Source organism: Pinus tabuliformis, chromosome 6 (assembly GCF_031772625.1).
Source record: "Pinus tabuliformis cultivar Carrire ecotype Pingquan chromosome 6, CPIR1, whole genome shotgun sequence".
Classification (NCBI taxonomy): Eukaryota; Viridiplantae; Streptophyta; class Pinopsida; order Pinales; family Pinaceae; genus Pinus; species Pinus tabuliformis.
Window position 1 is genome coordinate 579,215,056 of NC_142292.1, and position 18,526 is coordinate 579,233,581.

Sequence of the window (18,526 nt, forward strand, 5' to 3'; positions counted from 1 at the left end):
CAGCTTGGAACGAAGGGCTTCTTTACCGCCATCTTTTTTTGCCTAGAGGACAAATACAGGATCCTAGTGGGAGGACCGTATTTCTTCAATTCGGCAGGTCTCTACATGAGGGACTGCATGCCCAGATTCAACCCTGACAAGGAAGATCTCACTTGGGCACCAGTATGGATCCGATTATACTCACTCCCCGATGAATACTGGAAAGAAGATTGTCTAAAGCGCATAGGAAACGGAGTGGGAGAATACATCAGGGCAGCAGAAGAAACCAAATCCCGGAAGTATATCTCCTATGCAAGAATATGTGTCTTTATCCATCTGAATGAAGCTTTACCAGAGTCTGTTACCCTTGCCCATCGCGATGAGGAGTGGATCCAGCCTCTTGACTATGAGCATGTGCCTTTCAGGTGCAGAAGATGCCATGAGCTGGGGCATCTGTTTAGGGACTGCCCTCTCAATGCCAAAGCCAACTCCTCTGATCCTTCTGAATCCCCCTCTCAGGATGGTTTCACCAAAGTCCCCAGTCGAAAGCGCTCGCATAAAAACCCTCAGAATGGGTCCAAACCCCAGCCTACCAAACCCCATCATCCCGCTTCCAAGAATAGCTTTGACTTTCTAGGCGATTTCTCAGAGGATCAGCCCCTTGACTCTGACAATATCCATGCACGCCCTTCCTCTTCCACCCATCCCCCCCCATCCGACCCTCCCCCCAAGTCTCAGTCTCCCATTATCATCCCAACCATCCTCAGCAGGATTCCGAAAGAATCGGCGGAGATTCCCAAGGAAATGGAGGTGGATGGGAAGATAACCCTCACGCAGGACTCAGAGAACGATCAAGAGGAAACTAGTCATATACAGAAAATGGAGGAAGAGCCAGAAAGCATAGATCTACATGGTCTGGACATTATAGAACTGGAACTAGCTTGCAAGAAAAAAGCATATGAATCCATCTCTGAGACAGATCTAGAAAAGTTGGAAGTGGTCATCTCCAGAGCCTACCACCAACACCAACTAGGTATACAACCTGGTAGCACTTGGGATGGCAGCCTGCGTCCAAAGGATTCCAAAAAAAGAGGGCGGAAGACAGATCTCCAGAGAACAATAGAGATTGGAAAAATCCTGGTGGATTCCGGTAGATATGCGAAGCTGACGAAGTATTACAGTCCTGCCCAAACTAGTTGAACCATGAAGCTTGTATCCTGGAATTTAAGAGGGCTTAATAGCCCCGGAAAACTCAGGATGTTAAAAAACATGATCAAGATGGAAAAACCGCAGATGTGTTTCCTCCAGGAAACTAAATGCAATAGTGCTACGCTGGGTCGCATACTCTCAAAAGCCTGGCCAGGATGCCGATCTGTTGCTGTAGATGCCTCGGGAGCTTCAGGTGGGCTTGCTATAGCATGGAACACCCAAGCTGTAACTCTCACAGATTTTCATGCCTCCCATCACCTCATACAGGCGGCCTTTCATATTCTAGGTACCAACATTCATGGTAACCTATCCAACGTCTATTTTCCGCAAGATACAGGAAGTAAAATCGCGCTCCTTGACACCATAGAAGCGCTGAGCACAAATAGGCAACATCCACTTTGGATCGTGGCAGGGGACTTCAACATGATAACCAAAATAGAGGATAAGATAGGAGGGAGAACCAGATTGGAACCAGAAGTAGATCGCTTCAAGGACTTCATCCAAAATGCCTCTCTCATAGATATGCCATTCTGTAATGGCACCTTCACCTGGAGTAATCGCAGAATTGGCAAGCATCAGATTGCCTCTAAACTAGATCGCTTTCTAATCTCGGATAATGCGGTGCATCTCGGAGGTGATCTCTCGACGGCAATTTTGGCTCATACTGGTTCGGATCACTGGCCGATCGCTCTGCAATGGCAGAGACCAGGGGATCGAACCAAAAGACCTTTCCGTTTTGAGGGATTTTGGCTTACACATCCCGCATTCAAGGACTTTGTCAGAACTATATGGGCCTCCTTCATCCCACCAGAGGGTTCAAAAATGTACCAGCTTCAGCAGAAGTTGCGGTTTTTAAAAAGTCACCTAAAACGCTGGAACAGGGAGACCTTTGGGAATATATTTAAGGCGCAACAGGAGCTAAATCAGGAATTGGGGGATCTCCAATAGAAAATAATTAATGAAGGGCACACGGAGGCAACCCTGGATCAGGAACGACACATACACAATCAGCTTGAAGAAAGGAGAAAACAGGAGGAAATTTATTGGAGGCAAAAGTCAAGGGTCAGGTGGCTAAAGGAAGGAGAGCGCAACACCAAGTTCTTCCACAGAACTACAGTGCAGAGAAGGATGCATAATAATATTCCTTTCATCCAGAACCAAGAGGGGGCAAAAGTTGAGGAGCATGAGGAAATAGAAAAGACACTCCTCAATCATTTCCAGCAGGTACACCAAGAGCAGGCAATGGATCGGCAGCGGGCGATTGGAAAAATAACCAGCAATATACCTAAGCTTGTCACAGAGGAACACAACGAGCTACTCATGCGCCCTATTCTTACCCAGGAAGTAGATGAGGCAATGGCGCAGCTCAAAGAAGGTAAGGCCCCTGGCCCAGATGGTTTCACAACCACGTTTTTTCATGCTTTTTGGGATTTGATTAAAATGGAGGTTTGGCAGATAGTAGAGGAATCCAGGGCTCTGCGCTGGCTTCTCCCCTCCCTCAACTCCACTTTCATCACTCTCATCCCCAAAGAGGAGAACTCCATTACACCTGATAAATTCAGGCCCATTGCTCTCTGTAACGTCATTTATAAAGTCATATCCAAAGTCATTGCTAATAGGTTAAAACCTCTTCTACCCATGCTCATCTCTCCGGAGCAGTCGGGTTATGTCGAAGGCAGACAGATAATGGACGGCATTATCCTCACGCATGAAATCATTCATTCGCTCAAACAATCCAAGCAAGCTGGTATGTTACTCAAGCTAGATCTCTCTAAAGCTTTCGACAAGCTCAGCTGGTCCTATATTCAACATATGTTGAAAGCTTTTGGATTTTGTTCCACTTGGGTTCGTTGGATCATGAGCCTTATCACTTCCACTCATTTCTCCATCCTTGTCAATGGTATTCCCTCCCGCCCTTTCAAGCCCTCTCGAGGCATAAGACAAGGGGACCCCCTCTCCCCTTTCCTCTTTGTGCTTATGGCTGAAGGTCTTGGTAGACACATCAAGCATGCCCTCCATTCTCATCAGCTCAGAGGAATCTCTATCCACAACTCCCCTGCCTCCTCTCATCAGCAATTTGTTGATGACACCATGCTCTATGGCTACCCCTCGGTTCAGGAAGCCTCTTGTTTAAAATCCCTGCTCAACGATTTCTCTGAAGCCTCTGGCACCCAGGTCAACTGCTCCAAATCACAAATCTTCTTCTTCCACACCCCTCCGTCGGTTAAATCTGCTGTTTCCCGCATCCTAGGCTTCCACACAGCCTCTCTCCCATCCACTTACCTTGGAGCTCCCCTCACTGCCTCTGCCTTAAAGCAGCCTGCATGGCGCATTCTTCTAGAGAAGCTCGAATCAAAACTCAATCTGTGGACTCACCGCTCTCTCAATCTAGCTAGTCGGGTGGTGCTTATTAAGTCCATCCTCCAAGCCATGCCTCTCTACCTTTTTTCTATCCTGGCTGCACCAAAGTGGGTATTAAAAAGGTTGAGGAATCTGCAGCGTGACTTTTTGTGGGGAAGCTCAGCCACCAACCGCAAATGGGCACTTGTGAAATGGGATACTGTCTGCATGCCCAAAATCAAAGGAGGCATTGGACTGAGAGATCCTGAGTACAGCAATACCATCATGAACGCCAAGATCTGGTGGCAATGGGTGACTAATCCAGATAAGCTATGGGCTAAAATATGGACCGCCAAATATGCCAACAACAAGCCCCAAGAAGAGCTCATTAGACTCACACCCACAGACAAAGGGTCGCTCATTTGGAATGCCGCCAAGCAGCATCATCAGCTCATTCAAAAGCATAGCTTTTGGGAAATCAGGAATGGTCACATTGCTCGATTCTGGAATGACGCTTGGAACCAATTGCCCAAACTCTCGAGTGTTCTTCCTCCAGTGATAATTCCGAATAGGCAGGAGCAGCAGCAGGCAACCGTCCATCAATTCTGGACACAGGAAACGGAAAATGGGTTCAGGAAATGGCGACCGAGCAATCAGATAACCAGTAACACAAACACTCAGGAAGTAGTAGAACTTGAGAACGAGTTAAGGAAGAGAAGTATCCGGTATGAGGACAGCGATGACATACTCAGATGGGGCTATCTACCTAAAGGATCCTACTCCACCTCCGAGGCCTACAATCTCATAGGCGACTTCCCCAATAGGCCGGATCCTCTCTGGGGGAGAATTTGGAGCTTCAAGGCATGGCCCAAAATCTCCCACTTCCTCTGGATGGTAGGACACAAAAATATTCTCACTTGGGACAGGCTAAGGAGACGCCACTTCCACGGTCCCTCGATATGTCACAATTGCTTTCAAAACGAGGAGACCTTGCAGCATCTCCTGGATACATGCTCACTCGCCAATCAGTTATGGGAAAAGGTTAGCTTCAGATGCCAAAAAAGGTGCAAAGGAGATGGCGATATCATTGATACCATCCGACAGTGGTCGAAAAGCCCCTATGGCTGTGAGATACTCAATCACCTATGGAACATCATCCCGGGCATAGTATTATGGAACATCTGGAAGGAAAGGAATAGGCGCATATTTAAAAACCAAAGCTCCCCCATTGAGGAAATCTGGAGCAGATTGCATGGCAATCTCAGAGAAACCATGCTTCTTTGATCATGGACAAAAGAGGATCTCCCTACCACAGACAATGAGAAAAATATCCTCGACAATTGGAAGCTACAGATGCCTCAAGATTATGCCATGCATCAGACAACGAATTGCAACATCAAGGAAAACAGCAGATGGACTGCCCCTCCCAACAACTCATACAAACTCAACTTTGATGGAGCCTCCAAAGGCAATCCTGGACCAGCAGGATTTGGAGGTATCATTCGAAATCACAAAGGCACCCCCCTGCAGATCTACTTCGGCAATATCGGATGGGACACCAATAACTCAGCCGAGTTGGAGGGACTCTGGCAAGGGCTCTCATTAGCCAGGAGACTCAATCTTCAACCTCTGATGGTGGAAGGCGATTCCCAGATCCTCATCAACATGGCCACGCGCATTCAGAATGGCTCTCAAGCCAGAAAAGTTGCTGACAGCTGGAGACTAGAAGCAAGGCTAAACAACATCGCTCATGAGTTGCGCAATCACAGGGCCCTCTCCTTTCATCACACAAGAAGAGAAGGCAACAAGATTGCTGATCTCCTAGCCAATATTGGGGTAGAAAGTAACCAAACCCTCCTATCAGGTAATTTGGACATCATCCCAAGCAATCAACAGACTCAGGACTGTGAGAGTCTTCTCCAAAGCGACGTTGAATCCCCGGATGCGGGTGATGGCACGTCAGACAGGGACGAGCCACATGCCCAGCATGTGCCACCCCGTGCTAACAACACAGAGTAATGGTTCTTTGCCGCCAAGGTATATGGTTTAGCTGCCCGAGCTCTTGGCATTCAATGTCGAGCAGGGTGAAGCGATGGGGAGGCAGAGAGCAGTTATTGCATGCTCTTTTCAAGGGAATGGTGCGAGTCTTCAAGGGGAAGGCGGAGCACTACAAGTTCATTGGTATGGTGAGGCAAGGGTGGTGCAGGCTCAGAAGGAATCTGGATGGGTGGGCGCTCCACCACCTCACAACGCAGTCACAGTATACCGTCGCTGCAACTCAGGCGAATGCCTCAAGTAGGAATGGCATGCTAAGGGCAATTGGGGTAAATTGGAGGCGAGGAGGGAAGACACCCACTCGGGCAAAGTCCGCTCTGAAGCTGTTAGTCCTGTGCGTGGTCTGTGGCAAAGTCCGCTCTGTGTTTGTTCTTACGATTCATTTCAGATACTACAATCCATTAGCAGTCTCCATGGAGACCTCAATACCATGAGAACGGTCCTGGAACAAGAGGAAGGCGACGGGGAGTTTATGGCAAAATTGCGAGAAAGGAAACCGAGCAGAAGGAGACCTGGGCGAGGTGCATCCTCACGCCCCCCTGCAGCAGATGAGCACCATCACTGCTGCTGCTACTACTGCCACAGGAGGGCGAGAGCCACACCAATTCAGGTCGGGCAGTTCGTGGAGGTTGGCAGCTCAAGTGAAGGAGAGCCAGAGCTTCCAGCATTCGGCTCAGTCGTTTTCACCTTGGGCAGCTCGAAGGATAATGCAGGTATCAGTGCTCATATCTCAGTTCTCTTTACTAAGGCTCCTGAAGGAAATGAAAGTGGAAAGCAACCAGTTTCGGCTGAGCCACTTCCAGAAGGCATTAGGGAGGAAAGTCCAGTGCTGCAGCCACCAATCGAAGCTGGCACCTCTGGGAAAGAGATCCAGCAAGCCCCTTCCCATCCTCTGGAGCTGGAACCTCAGGACATTGCAAAGGATCCTATGGACATGGGGCCAGGGGACCCTGAAAGCCAAGGTTGGAGCTGCTTCATTGAGGAAGAGCCCGAAGACTGATCCCCAGAAGCACACTCCGGCATACTCCTTTCTCTCTCGGCTCCGGTCTAAGTCAAAGGTCTCAGCGGGTATTTGGGTTCTGCTCGTAACTGTGTTTGTTAATTTTTCAGTTCTTAATATTGTCATACTTATGTCAGTCACACGTCTGGACAAGGTTCACTGTAAGTTTTTTGATGGAATCCCCTGCGTGGGCCGTCTCGTTACTGTTTAGCTCAATGTTGTTCCATGTTCTGGTATAGTCATGTCATTTTGGTCTTTTGCTTTAGTATGCTCTGGAGGAGTTTTGGCAAGTCCTGTAGGTGCTGCCCCTGCGAGGGAGCATTTTGTGTCAAGCTAAGCTATCCAAGGCGCCACAGCTGGCCCTGGATGGCCTGTTTCTCTGCATGTAAAGTTTACCTGTAAATATAATATAATAGACTAGCTAGTTTTTACCGAGAAAAAATATCAAAGTTATATATATATATAACTAATTAATTAATTTATATTTTATTATTTCTAATTAAATATTTGTGCATTTTGGTTCTTATGTTCTACTGTAACATTTATCTTTCTTAATAATTCTCTTTAATAATATTGGAGTGGAACCTCTTTCAATTTTTTTGGTTTCATTATTTGAGTTCCTTTTTAATTGATTTATTTCTTTATCTATTTTTATTTTCATTTTCATTTATTTAATTCAATTGTACACCATCATTTTTTTTTTAAATAAAAATAAAGGTTAGTTATAAATAAAATATTATATCTTTATTAAATGACATAATTTTTATAATTATGATTTCTTTTAAAATTTATTTCTATGTGTTAAAATAACATATTACACTGATAATCCAAAAACATATAGATTTGGATGATTAACAAGATTTTATTTTTTATATGATTAAATTAATTAAAAGTAAAATGCATATTAATCATTATATTTTCCATATTAAATAACATATGGTTAAATTAATTGAACTTTAAACAAATATTAATTTTCACCTTTTAAAAGTGTGAGTAAGGTGTGTAATTCATTCATTTTTTAAAAGTATTTCAATGTAACTTTTAAATAAAGTATTTGAATATTCATGTTAACTAATATATTTCAATATCAATTTCAATTATTAAAAAGAGTTGTAGCACAACTTAATCCTTGGCATTGAAGTTAACGATTATGTTGCCACAAAATTTACATATAGAAGTTGCTAGATAATACATATAAAACATACTATGAAATGTATAAACCCATATTAATATAATGTAATATCCCTGAGTTAAAAGTTCATGTAATAAAGTTAATAAAGGTAAAATAAGACCAAGGTCATGGGACACATATTCCAAGCTGAATGTTACACAACGTATCCTAGTGGGCATCACTTGTTGTTTATTATGGCTAAGGGGAAATTGGTAAAGGTATTGGAAAAGGATTTGTAAAGGAAAAAAACACATTATTGACATTTTATTTATGAAAATAAAGGAAAATAGAAGATAAGGAATGTGAAAGGTCACAGGTTGCATGTGAGGAGGAAAATGAAGGAAAATAGAGGAAAATAAAGAAATTAGAGGCCTCAATAATAGAAAGGCTTCTAAGGATCAATTCACAACTTTTGTATGGGTCAACCTTTTGGAAATTCAATTTTGGAATTAGCCTCAGAGAGGAGAAGAACATTAGGAGGAGTAGGAAAGCAAACAAGCAAAGGAAGTATAAGGAAAGAAAAGGAAAGCAAGGATCATGTAAGAAAAGGTTGGATCAAGCGGCTTCAGTGGGAATACTTGCAGATAATATGTTGTGTATAGGATTACTTAGCTGGTTTTGGCATGCATGGTGTATGAATGTGTGTATTTGGTTAATTTTTTGTCATTGGCATCGGTTTTGTCAGGTTTTGTCAGTGGCTTTAGCCTTGCGTTGCGATTTCTAGATAGCCAAGTTATGATGGGATTAATTCTTGATTGAGCTTTGGATTTCCAGAAGGTTTTGGATCTAGGTGAGGTGGTCTCAGGAAAATCCCAAGGGTTTTGGGTGGACATGTTTTTCTCCGGGAAGCCCTCAATAGGTGAGTGGAGACAGGAAAGTCCCTCACGGGATGGTGATGGAATTATGAGGCATTCAATCTCAAGACGAGTTTATTTGAGATCATGGTAATGTGAGGGTGGAGGTGGTTTAACCTATGGATTCCCTTAGTTTTTTATGGATTGATTTATCCCATGAGCTCCCACATTCATGCTTGGAATATGACACGAAGGTGATTGGTTGAAATAAAGATTTGTTTAGCCCAATCTATGGTAAGGTGGTACGTGGAAGTCCCTCGCTTGGTTGGCTTTTGCATAAGTAAATAAGAGATAAGTTCCTTTTGTATTTAATGAGAAAATGTAATTTTTATTATGAGGCTTTACTTATTTTTCTATCATTGTTATTTGCTTCGTTATATGTTGGTTATAAACATTGCTTCATGTCAGATCCAAGTTAAGGATGCTATCATGTTTGATTGATAAATGAATGGCTAATGAATGCATTATCTAATAGATGTTATTGTAGTTATTATGAGAGGGTATTATTCCTTATTGGTAAACCTTAGATAAGTTTCAGATCTCTATGTTAAGATATGCATTCATGGCATCATTCATGGCATGCAGACCTTATGTTATCAATGTGTTTAACGGAATTAATGGAATGGCTTGATCGAGATAATTCAAGTCCTTGATTAAGATCTATGTTATAGGCTTTGTATCTATGTTATTTATCATTTGTGCGAGTTTCATTAAGTTTTGAGTAGAGTTTTGGATCCTAGCCCTAAAAGAGTGGCTCGGATCTCGGCGTCATTGGGATAAAACTGCTTGAAAAAAATTATAGTCCCTAGGAAGCAGGCTTGTGGGAGTGATTGGAGGGTTGCAATTGCATGGAGTCCTTGTCATGGGAGCTAATGAGGCTCTAAGTCTGTAAAAAGGTATGTTAACTAAAGGGTTGGTCACGTGGAGTGACTGGTTAGCTCCTGGGGGTCGTATAGCACCTAAGGGAATTCAGTAAGGTCTTGTTTTGTTGGATCCATTTACTTAAGGTTATAAAGGAGGTCAAGTCATGTCATAGTAGCCATCATCTTATGTTTACTCGATGCAGGTCGGTTAAAGTGGGTAGATAAGGGAGGAGGTGTTACATATAATATGGAGAAAATTAATAAATATGAAACATAAACTAATTATTCTATCCAATTGTTTTAATACAGAGAACAATTGTAGTCATATTTTTATGGCAAATTTTGCCAACTTATATTCCCCCCAACAAAAAAGAAAAATCTTGTAATTCAATTAAGAAGTACCATCTTGAGTAACACTTATTAAAATCACATTTACATTACGTGAATATACAATTCATATCGATATGAAATACAACTTTTTTAGTACAATGCACAATTACATAGTGTTGAGCAATTTGGCATGGCATTAAACTTGATGCTAGAGTCTTTCCCAGGAAGGGACTAACCATTGAAAATTGTGAGGTATTTTTTTGGGTTTCTTTTGACTTAAACATTCAACCGTTGACCATCTCACAACTTTTTGAAAAAGAGAGAAAAATAAATATTTATTAATTCTTCTTTGGTTTTTCTAAAAATTATCATACTAAGTCTAATAACTTTGAAAAATAATGGAGAAAGTAGGACTCAAGTAAAGTGGAAGAGAGGTACTTTCTAATTATATGAAAATTTCATTGTAAAATCAAGGATTCCAATAAAAGATAAAATGGGAAGGATCACTCAAAATAAATATTAAAATAGAGATGAAATACGATTTCTTTGTTTTGTTGATTAAAAGAGAATTTTTATATTATCAACGTAGTAAACGAGAGTACAAAAATTGACTTCACGGCTCCTGTGGCTTCAAGTAATCTAGAGATGAATGTGAGGGGAGAAGGAGAATGTAAAAGATATAACCATACAACCATTGTTGTCGATAGGATAACCAACCTTACATAGTAAAAAGGAAGCAAGAAGGGCAAATAACTTGAGAGGATCATGTAAAGAAGGATTGTGAGGAGGAATCCTATGAGGAACTATTAGGAAATAATTTTCCTCATCCATATGAAAGTCAATGTGTTGTACTTGAGCCTCCAAGTCACGTAGATGGTCGTTGAAGCATTGTTGGTTCTATTGAATGATCTAGAGTCTCGTTGAGGCTGAATTGAATGTCGTTCATGTATGACACCAATTCATTCCTATCTTCAAAATGGTGCTCTCTTAGAATTTCTAAGTTGTCCTGGACACCTCTCAGATGTTCAAAAATCATTTCCAGCATGGTAGGTGACTCCACTATGCCTAGAGAATGACCAAGAGCATGGGTGACCTCACCCACCCATTCTTTGCTGACCAAATCCTCTAAAGTTGAGCTCTGATCATTCATTAGATGCCCGATAGGGCTATGCTTCCTACCTCTACAATGGGGATGACCACACTGATGAAGAATGGTTGTCGGCATGGAAGAACCATTTACCTGAATTTCAAAAGAGAACCCAACCACACAGGAATAATTGACAACCAAAACTCGCTTAAACAAATGTGAACCTTGCCATAAACACCACATGGTGCCCTCATAATCTTGTCCAAGCCTAACCTCCTACCTAGTCTTACCTACCGCTACCCTTTCAAAAACCTAGGTTGACTTAAGCCCATCAGCAACCCAAAAATAAAACAGGGTTGGGACATCGATAGTTCTCAGATAAAAATCATACAATATAAACCTAACATCGTGATAGACATAAAAAGGTAAATACTAACCAGAGTCATGAAATCCAGTAGGCAACTGGCTCCTCCACTATCTTGGCGAATTTTTCCTATGATACAAACCAGAAACGAGAACGACCACATGCCCTCATTTTCCTCAAGAAAATTTGATTTAGAATAAGCCTCCATGTGAGGACTTTCCCACAGGTTAGAACACTCAATCAAAAGACCGAATGGTAGTGTCACAATACTAGTCACCTTTGTAAACAACCATTCTAAAAAATACCAAAACTAAGAAGACCAAATTACTTAGAGACTGCTGAGTACCCACCTACATGGAGTAACCCACCTCCATCAGCGCCCAAGCTTCCACCATGCACAACCAAAATTACAGCACTGAAGATAAGAGCTACCTCCAAACATGCCAGGATCCCAAATGAAGCAAAAATCCCACCTAAGAAGCCATAGTAGCAATATATGAACCCTCTGTAAAACTCATATTATCCCATGGCTGTGGAAAGCTTGCTTGACCGCCAACACCCAATTCCACCACCCTACACTCCAATTTCATCGCCCAAGATTTGACAGTTATTACACTTAGGCTCCTTCATGTTATAACGAACATAGGTGTGTCTAGATTTTTCAGAACACTACCATTGCATTTGATCAGGTGATCAAATTTATGCTTAAAAATCAAAGTTTCCAGAACTTGTTGCACCTAGCATAAAATCACATTTTGCATTTTTCAGAATCAAACGACGTTCATTTCACCTAAATCCGACACTTGCAGCTCAAGTTATATCACATTGACCATTTTCGCAAATAGGCAAAAAAATAGGAATTTTGGGTTTTAATTGTGTTTTTCAGGTTTTTGAGGGCTAGAGGCAACCTAGCACTTGGCCTATCTCCATTGGTCAAATTTGTGCAGTTTTTCCATTGGTGGATGGTGTGTATTGGGTGGACCAATAATAGGGAGCCACGTGGGCCAATGAGAGGCAACCGCGTGGCCTCCCCACACAAGTCAGAAATATTGGTTGAGGATCAAGCCAACCCACGGAAATCAAACTCGAGACCTCACACCAAGAATTGGCATGCCTTACCACTACATTGCACATTATTTCTTGTAACATATGGCGTAAAATATATATAAAATGTTTATATGTGGTGCACATGGGGGAGGGGGCTAGTTATGAGCCCTAACCGAGAACTTGTGCCCACAACCATAAGGACCATTCCATATGACTGCAGCCAGAGTCAAGCGAGATTTTGATAAGGGCTAGCTCATGGGTCATATGACCCTCCACATTTAACCGGGGGTGTAGAGTTTGGTGGGGCCGCTAACCAGTGGAGGAGAGGAGAATAAGTCCCAACACCAACTCATATGGCACTCAATGTGACCTGACAATTGAATGAAAAGGGGCCCAATGGCAAGGGCGGGCAGTTAGACCGGCCCTTGGCCTCGTGGCACTCATATGGCCACATTTTTCATCACTAACGTGTTAGAGGACCAATTAATGGTCCAAAAAATTCAAATTTTCGAGGGAAAAATTGTGGCTCATATAACTTTTTTAACGGTATAATTGTAGGACAGTTAGCCAGAAGGGTGACATTGTAGTATGGTTAACAATCAAGTTTGTGGATGAGGTTCTTGCTCACACATTTTGAGTTTTTCACCAAATTGATCTTAGAAAGAGGCTACCTAGGGGTTTTTGGATGTTTTGAATCCATTGTTAACCTCTATTTTCTATTTTGAGCACATTTAGATAGCCTTTATGTAGTTTGGGTATATGGATCAAGTAGGGTTTAGTAACATTTTTTGAAGGTGCTGAGCATGAAGAAGGCCTTGTAGGGGTTTCCTCACCTTCAGAATTCATTTCCAACAATTGATCCTTACAGGGTTCATCTCTTCGACATTTTTCTCTCTATGTCAAGTTGAGGGAAGCTTGGATTATGTCCTTCATTTTGCATGTATGCTCATTTTCAGATGAGTTCTAGGGTCTTTATAGGAGAGTCCTTGTGTTTTTGTAATTTACATGGTGATTTCAGGTTGTCATGTAGGTATTTTATGTGAGTGTTCTCTGCAGGAGAACATTTCCTTGAAGGGGAAATAGGCCACATGGTCATCAACATATTTTATGTACTTCATCTTTACACTAAAATATGAGTGGTCTATTCATGTTAACATACCGGAAGATGTAGGTCAGGAGAGGTGAACTCCGTCATCAAACCTTGTGTTACTCTTCTCTATGTCTACATGAATTATATGTGTTGCATTCATTATGATTAACTTTTGCATGAGAACTAATTCATGCTTCGAGGGACACTAAATAGACATGTTTCTTTTGAAGACCCATTTTCATGTTTGCAAAGCATCAACACAATCCTAGTTTTTGTTTCATTTGATTTTGGAAAGAGAGGAAGAATTGACCTCCTCCACTTTCATATCAGTTTGGTATCAGAGCACCAGTTGACCAAGTTGTAAGATGGGAAGCAAAAAAATTATTTGCTTTCGGAGCTAAATTTGTCTCTTTGGATGGAGAATATAGATGTGAGAAGGATGTTGGAGATAGTTGAAGAGGAGAAGAGGCACATGCACTTTGTGTTGCAGCAAATGCTTGATGAACAAGTTGTAGAAAGTACTACTCCTACACCAATAAAAGAGACCTCTAAGATGAAGTATGTGTTCATGGTTAATAGAGTGATTTTTGATCGTATGTGGAAGATGATGCATGTGATTTTTGTAAGCATCTCCAAGAAGAACACCCTATGGAAATGGACAAGAGTGGGTGGTTAGATTCATCTACAAGTTGCTCATCATCGTCATCATCAAAAGCAGAAATGATGCATGACAAGTTTAAAGAGGTAACCAGTATCTCAAGTACTACTCCTTCCATTCATTTGCATAATAACTCTTTTGCAGCATTTCAGCAACATACCAATGGCATAGGTATGAAGTTCCTTTCTAAGATGGGATATGAAGGTGGAGGTCTTGGAAAATATGGTCAAGGCATTACCAATCTAATTATGGTTAAGGAAGGACCAAAGTATCATATATTGGGATATAGCCTATGGGAGTTTAGAGAATTATCCAAAAGGAGTGAGGTACATCAAACATCTTAGCATGAGATGTTACTACCTTGTGACAACCGTCGAAGTTGCAACTCTAGAGATAAGTATAACTCTCAAGACTATTTTCCAACGCATGGAAATTTTGAATATTTGTGGAATCATTACCCTTGTACATTTTGTGATGCTTTTTACCATTGCGTAGATGTGTGCAAGAAACACATTGTAATTGTTAAAAGAATGAATCAAATTATAGGAATCAAACACAATTAGTTTCTTTTCCATGAGAGAGCTTCTATGTCTACAAACAAGAAGAATTTTTTCTACACTCATTGCAAAGTGCATGGACATGCACTGAATGATGTTGGAAGTTGCATCTATAGCTTCGTTCAAGTAAATGTAAGGATATTATGTTTCATAATGCAAGCGGTTCAAGAGGTAACAAAGAGGACTCTCCACAATCCTAAGTGATTGTTGGGTCCTTATAGTACTAGTGATTACCCCATTACTATTGTAGTTATACCCCTTATTTATATTGTTGTGCCCCTATTACCCCCATATTGTTATTTCTGTGCCCCATAGAATCCCTCTATTGTTATTTTTGTGGCTTTATATTATTATTGTTAGGTCGCCTAGATTATATTGTGATTCCTTAGACTCCCATATATAGAAAGGAGGATCCAATAATTGTTCATTTATGTAATGTAAAGGAGGTTTCCCCCTTGAAGAGGTTGAATTCTAAGGCGTTGATCTATCTTTTCTATCTTTTCTTGAGCTGGTTTCATAACATTTGGTATCAGAGCTTTGGATTCTAGGGTTTCGCTGCTCCAAACAGGTCATCGTGGAATTTTCGCTATAACTTTTTTTCTGTGACGTTTCAGAAGTCGCAAAAAAACCCATTTGAGAAGAAATCACGTTTAACCTTGGGTCCAAATTTCAGAGCTTTTGGCGCGATATTTGCGGAGATATGATCTGAGGAAGTTGGTCTTTTTGCAGACTCCTGAATTACATTCAAAACAGGTGACCTGGGGAAAATCGTCATAACTTTCTCTCTGGGAATCAGATTGAAATTTCATAAGAAGGTACAGAAAGAGGACGGACTTTAGTTTCTTGTATATCTTTTTCAGAACCAAAGATCGGAAATTGTACACGTGGCACTTCATACAAGTTCGCTCTTCTGGAAAGGTATATAATCAGGTCATCTTGGGAGATTGTGCATAACTCTTTCTTGGAGAATCCAATTTGGATTAGACTGGTGGCATTGGAAAGAGGACACAGAGAGCTACTACAGGTCACAAATTCAGAACTAGATGATTGGAAAGTACATAGATACATCAGAGGCAATATCAAGCTCCTACAAAGTGAAAAAAGGTGTGTAGATTTTTTTAAATTTTTGCTTAAGCTTGGTTTGAAAATTTATTTTGAAGGAATTCAAAGCGCATAGTAGAGCATTATTATCGGTAACTGATGCCCCAAGGAAAGAAAATGCAAACACCTAGTAAGGAACCTGAAAGCTCTAGCATGACTCATGAAGAAGAGGAAGAAATGCTACATGATATATCAAAATTACAAGAACAAGTGCAACAAATGTCACGCTCACAAAAGTTAATAGAAGCTAAGATAAATGGCGTGGAAGCTAAAATGAATGGCATGGAAGCTAAGATGGACAATTTGAAGATAGATTTGAACACAAATTTGAAGACAGGCATGGCAGATTTGAAGATAGATTTTACAAATTTTCTACAAGAAATACTTACTAATGGTGAAAAGGTAGTAAAGGAAACTCATGATGAGAACAAAAGAAATGTTAATCATGATTCCATAGACGGTAATGTTGGATCGAAGAATAACCATATTCCAAAAATCGATATGAGGAAGTTTGATGGCAAGGATCCCGCCACATGGATATTACAAATGGAGCAATTCTTCGATCTCAATAATGTGCAAAACGCACAAAAGGTACGTATGGCAACTGTATATTTGGAACCAAATCAGTTTGTATGGTATCAATGGCTTTGTTCTCGTAAACAATTTATCACTTGGGAAATTTTTACGGAAGAATTGATAGCACATTATGAGGATACAAAAAGCAACACTTTTTTTAGCCAATTGATAAGTCTCAAACAAAAGGGTTCAATAATGGAGCACATTGAGGAGTTCCAAAAATTGAACATAAGGGTAAAAGATATTCCAGAGGAGCATAGGATTGATGTGTTCATAGGGTCTTTAAAGGATAATATCCAACATGATGTTCGCCTTTGGGAACCTGATTCATTAGAGAAGGCATTCAGGTTAGCAAGAAAAATGGAAAGCAAAATTATGGCAACTAGGAAGCATACCACTCACAACTATAAAGACAGAAGTGTTGTTGCCCCTAGTCTTCCACAACCTACAAGGTTGACACCACAACAATTGGAAGAAAAAAGAGCAAAAGGGCTTTGTTACAGTTGTGATAGCAAATACACAAAAGGTCATAAGTGTGCTGAGAAGAAATTATTCTACATAGATTGTGAAGAGGAAGAAGAAAAGGAGCAAGAAAGGTCAAAAGAAGAGGATATACTCCAGGAACAAAGCCTAGATGAAGAACAAATAAATCCGACCATATCTTGTAATGCATTGGCAGGAATTACCACTCCTCAAACCATCAAGATAGAAGGACAAATCAAGAAGAAAAAGGTAATAGTGTTGATTGATTCAGGAAGCACCCACAATTTTATTCATTGTAGGGTAGCAAAAGAATTGAATTGCTTCCTATATCCAGCACCAGAGTGTCAAGTGATGATTGCAAATGGAGGAACAATAAATTGCTCTGGAAAGTGCCATAATATCAAGCTATCCATGGGAGAATATGTATTGACTAGCCCAATGCTTTCCATTCCAATGGGAGGTGTTGATGTTGTACTAGGAGTCCAATGGCTACAATCCTTGGGTACAATAGCTTTTAATTTTCAAGAACTTTTCATCAAATTTTCTACGGAAGGAAAGGAAGTTGAATTAAGGGGTATTGCAGGGAAACCAGGAAAGATAATCAGCTCTAATGGCATGACAAAGCTTCTAAAAAAGGAGCAAAGAGGTGTAATTGCACAATTATGTTTGCTAGATGTTTCCACATTGGAATCATCTATTTCTCCAGATCTCCAAAAAGTCCTGGACAATCATTCCAAGGTATTTGAGACTCCCAAAGGTCTCCCACCTATGCGTGATCATGATCATGCTATTCATCTGATTCCAGGAAGTGTTCCTCCAAACATCAGGCCGTACAGATATCCCTATGTCCAAAAAAGTGAAATTGAACGTATGGTTGCAGAAATGCTAGAGGCTGGTATAATTCAACCGAGTCAAAGTTCTTTCTCAGCTCCAGTAGTATTGGTGCACAAGAAGGATGGATCATGGCGCATGTGTCTGGATTATAGGGAGCTCAACAAGCTCACTATTAAAGATAAGTTCCCCATTCCTGTCATTGATGAATTACTGGATGAATTGCATGGATCAATTTACTTCACCAAGTTGGATCTTCGTTCAGGATATCATCAAATCAGAATGAAGATTGAAGACATTCCGAAAACAACATTTAGAACTCATGAGGGTCATTATGAATTTTTGGTCATGCCTTTTGGCCTTACCAATGCACCTTCAACATTTCAAGGTTTGATGAATTCAATTTTCAAACCATTCCTTAGAAAATTTGTGTTAGTATTTTTTGATGATATACTAATCTACAGCAAGTCTTGGAAGGATCATGTTGAACATGTTGACAGGGTGCTACAACTATTGGAGGAGAAACAATTATATGCAAAAAGATCCAAATGTTTCTTTGGAGTCCAGGAGGTGGAATATTTGGGTCATATTGTATCTCATGAAGGAGTTAAGGTAGACCCTAGCAAAATTAAAGCCATTAAGGAATGGAAAATCCCCACATCCATAAAGCATCTGCGAGGATTTCTTGGGTTGACAGGGTATTATCGCAAGTTTGTTAAGAATTATGGGAGAATAGCAGCACCTCTAACAACATTATTGAAGAAAGATTCATTTTCATGGACTCCGGAAGCAACAAAGGCCTTTGAACATCTTAAAGAGGCAATGTGCCAAGCACCGGTCTTAGCTACACCGGACTTCACAAAAACCTTTATTGTGGAATGTGATGCTTCAGGAAATGGAATTGGTGCTGTTCTAATGCAAGATGAAAGAC

At 40.9% G+C, this 18,526-nt stretch overlaps 1 protein-coding gene across 1 annotated transcript; it reads left to right on the top strand.

Annotated features, from left to right (window-relative positions):
- Window positions 1–1,257: 1,257 nt before the first annotated feature.
- Window positions 1,258–2,136, top strand: LOC149259849 (uncharacterized). The gene has a single exon (XM_089455418.1). It carries the CDS (start codon window positions 1,258–1,260, stop codon window positions 2,134–2,136), a length of 879 nt encoding a protein of 292 aa, XP_089311544.1.
- The last annotated feature ends 16,390 nt before the right edge of the window (window positions 2,137–18,526 follow it).

What these genes read in the sequence shown, in the direction of transcription:
- LOC149259849 (XM_089455418.1), top strand. Translation starts at nt 1,258, where the DNA reads ATGGAAAAACCGCAGATGTGTTTCCTCCAGGAAACTAAATGCAATAGT.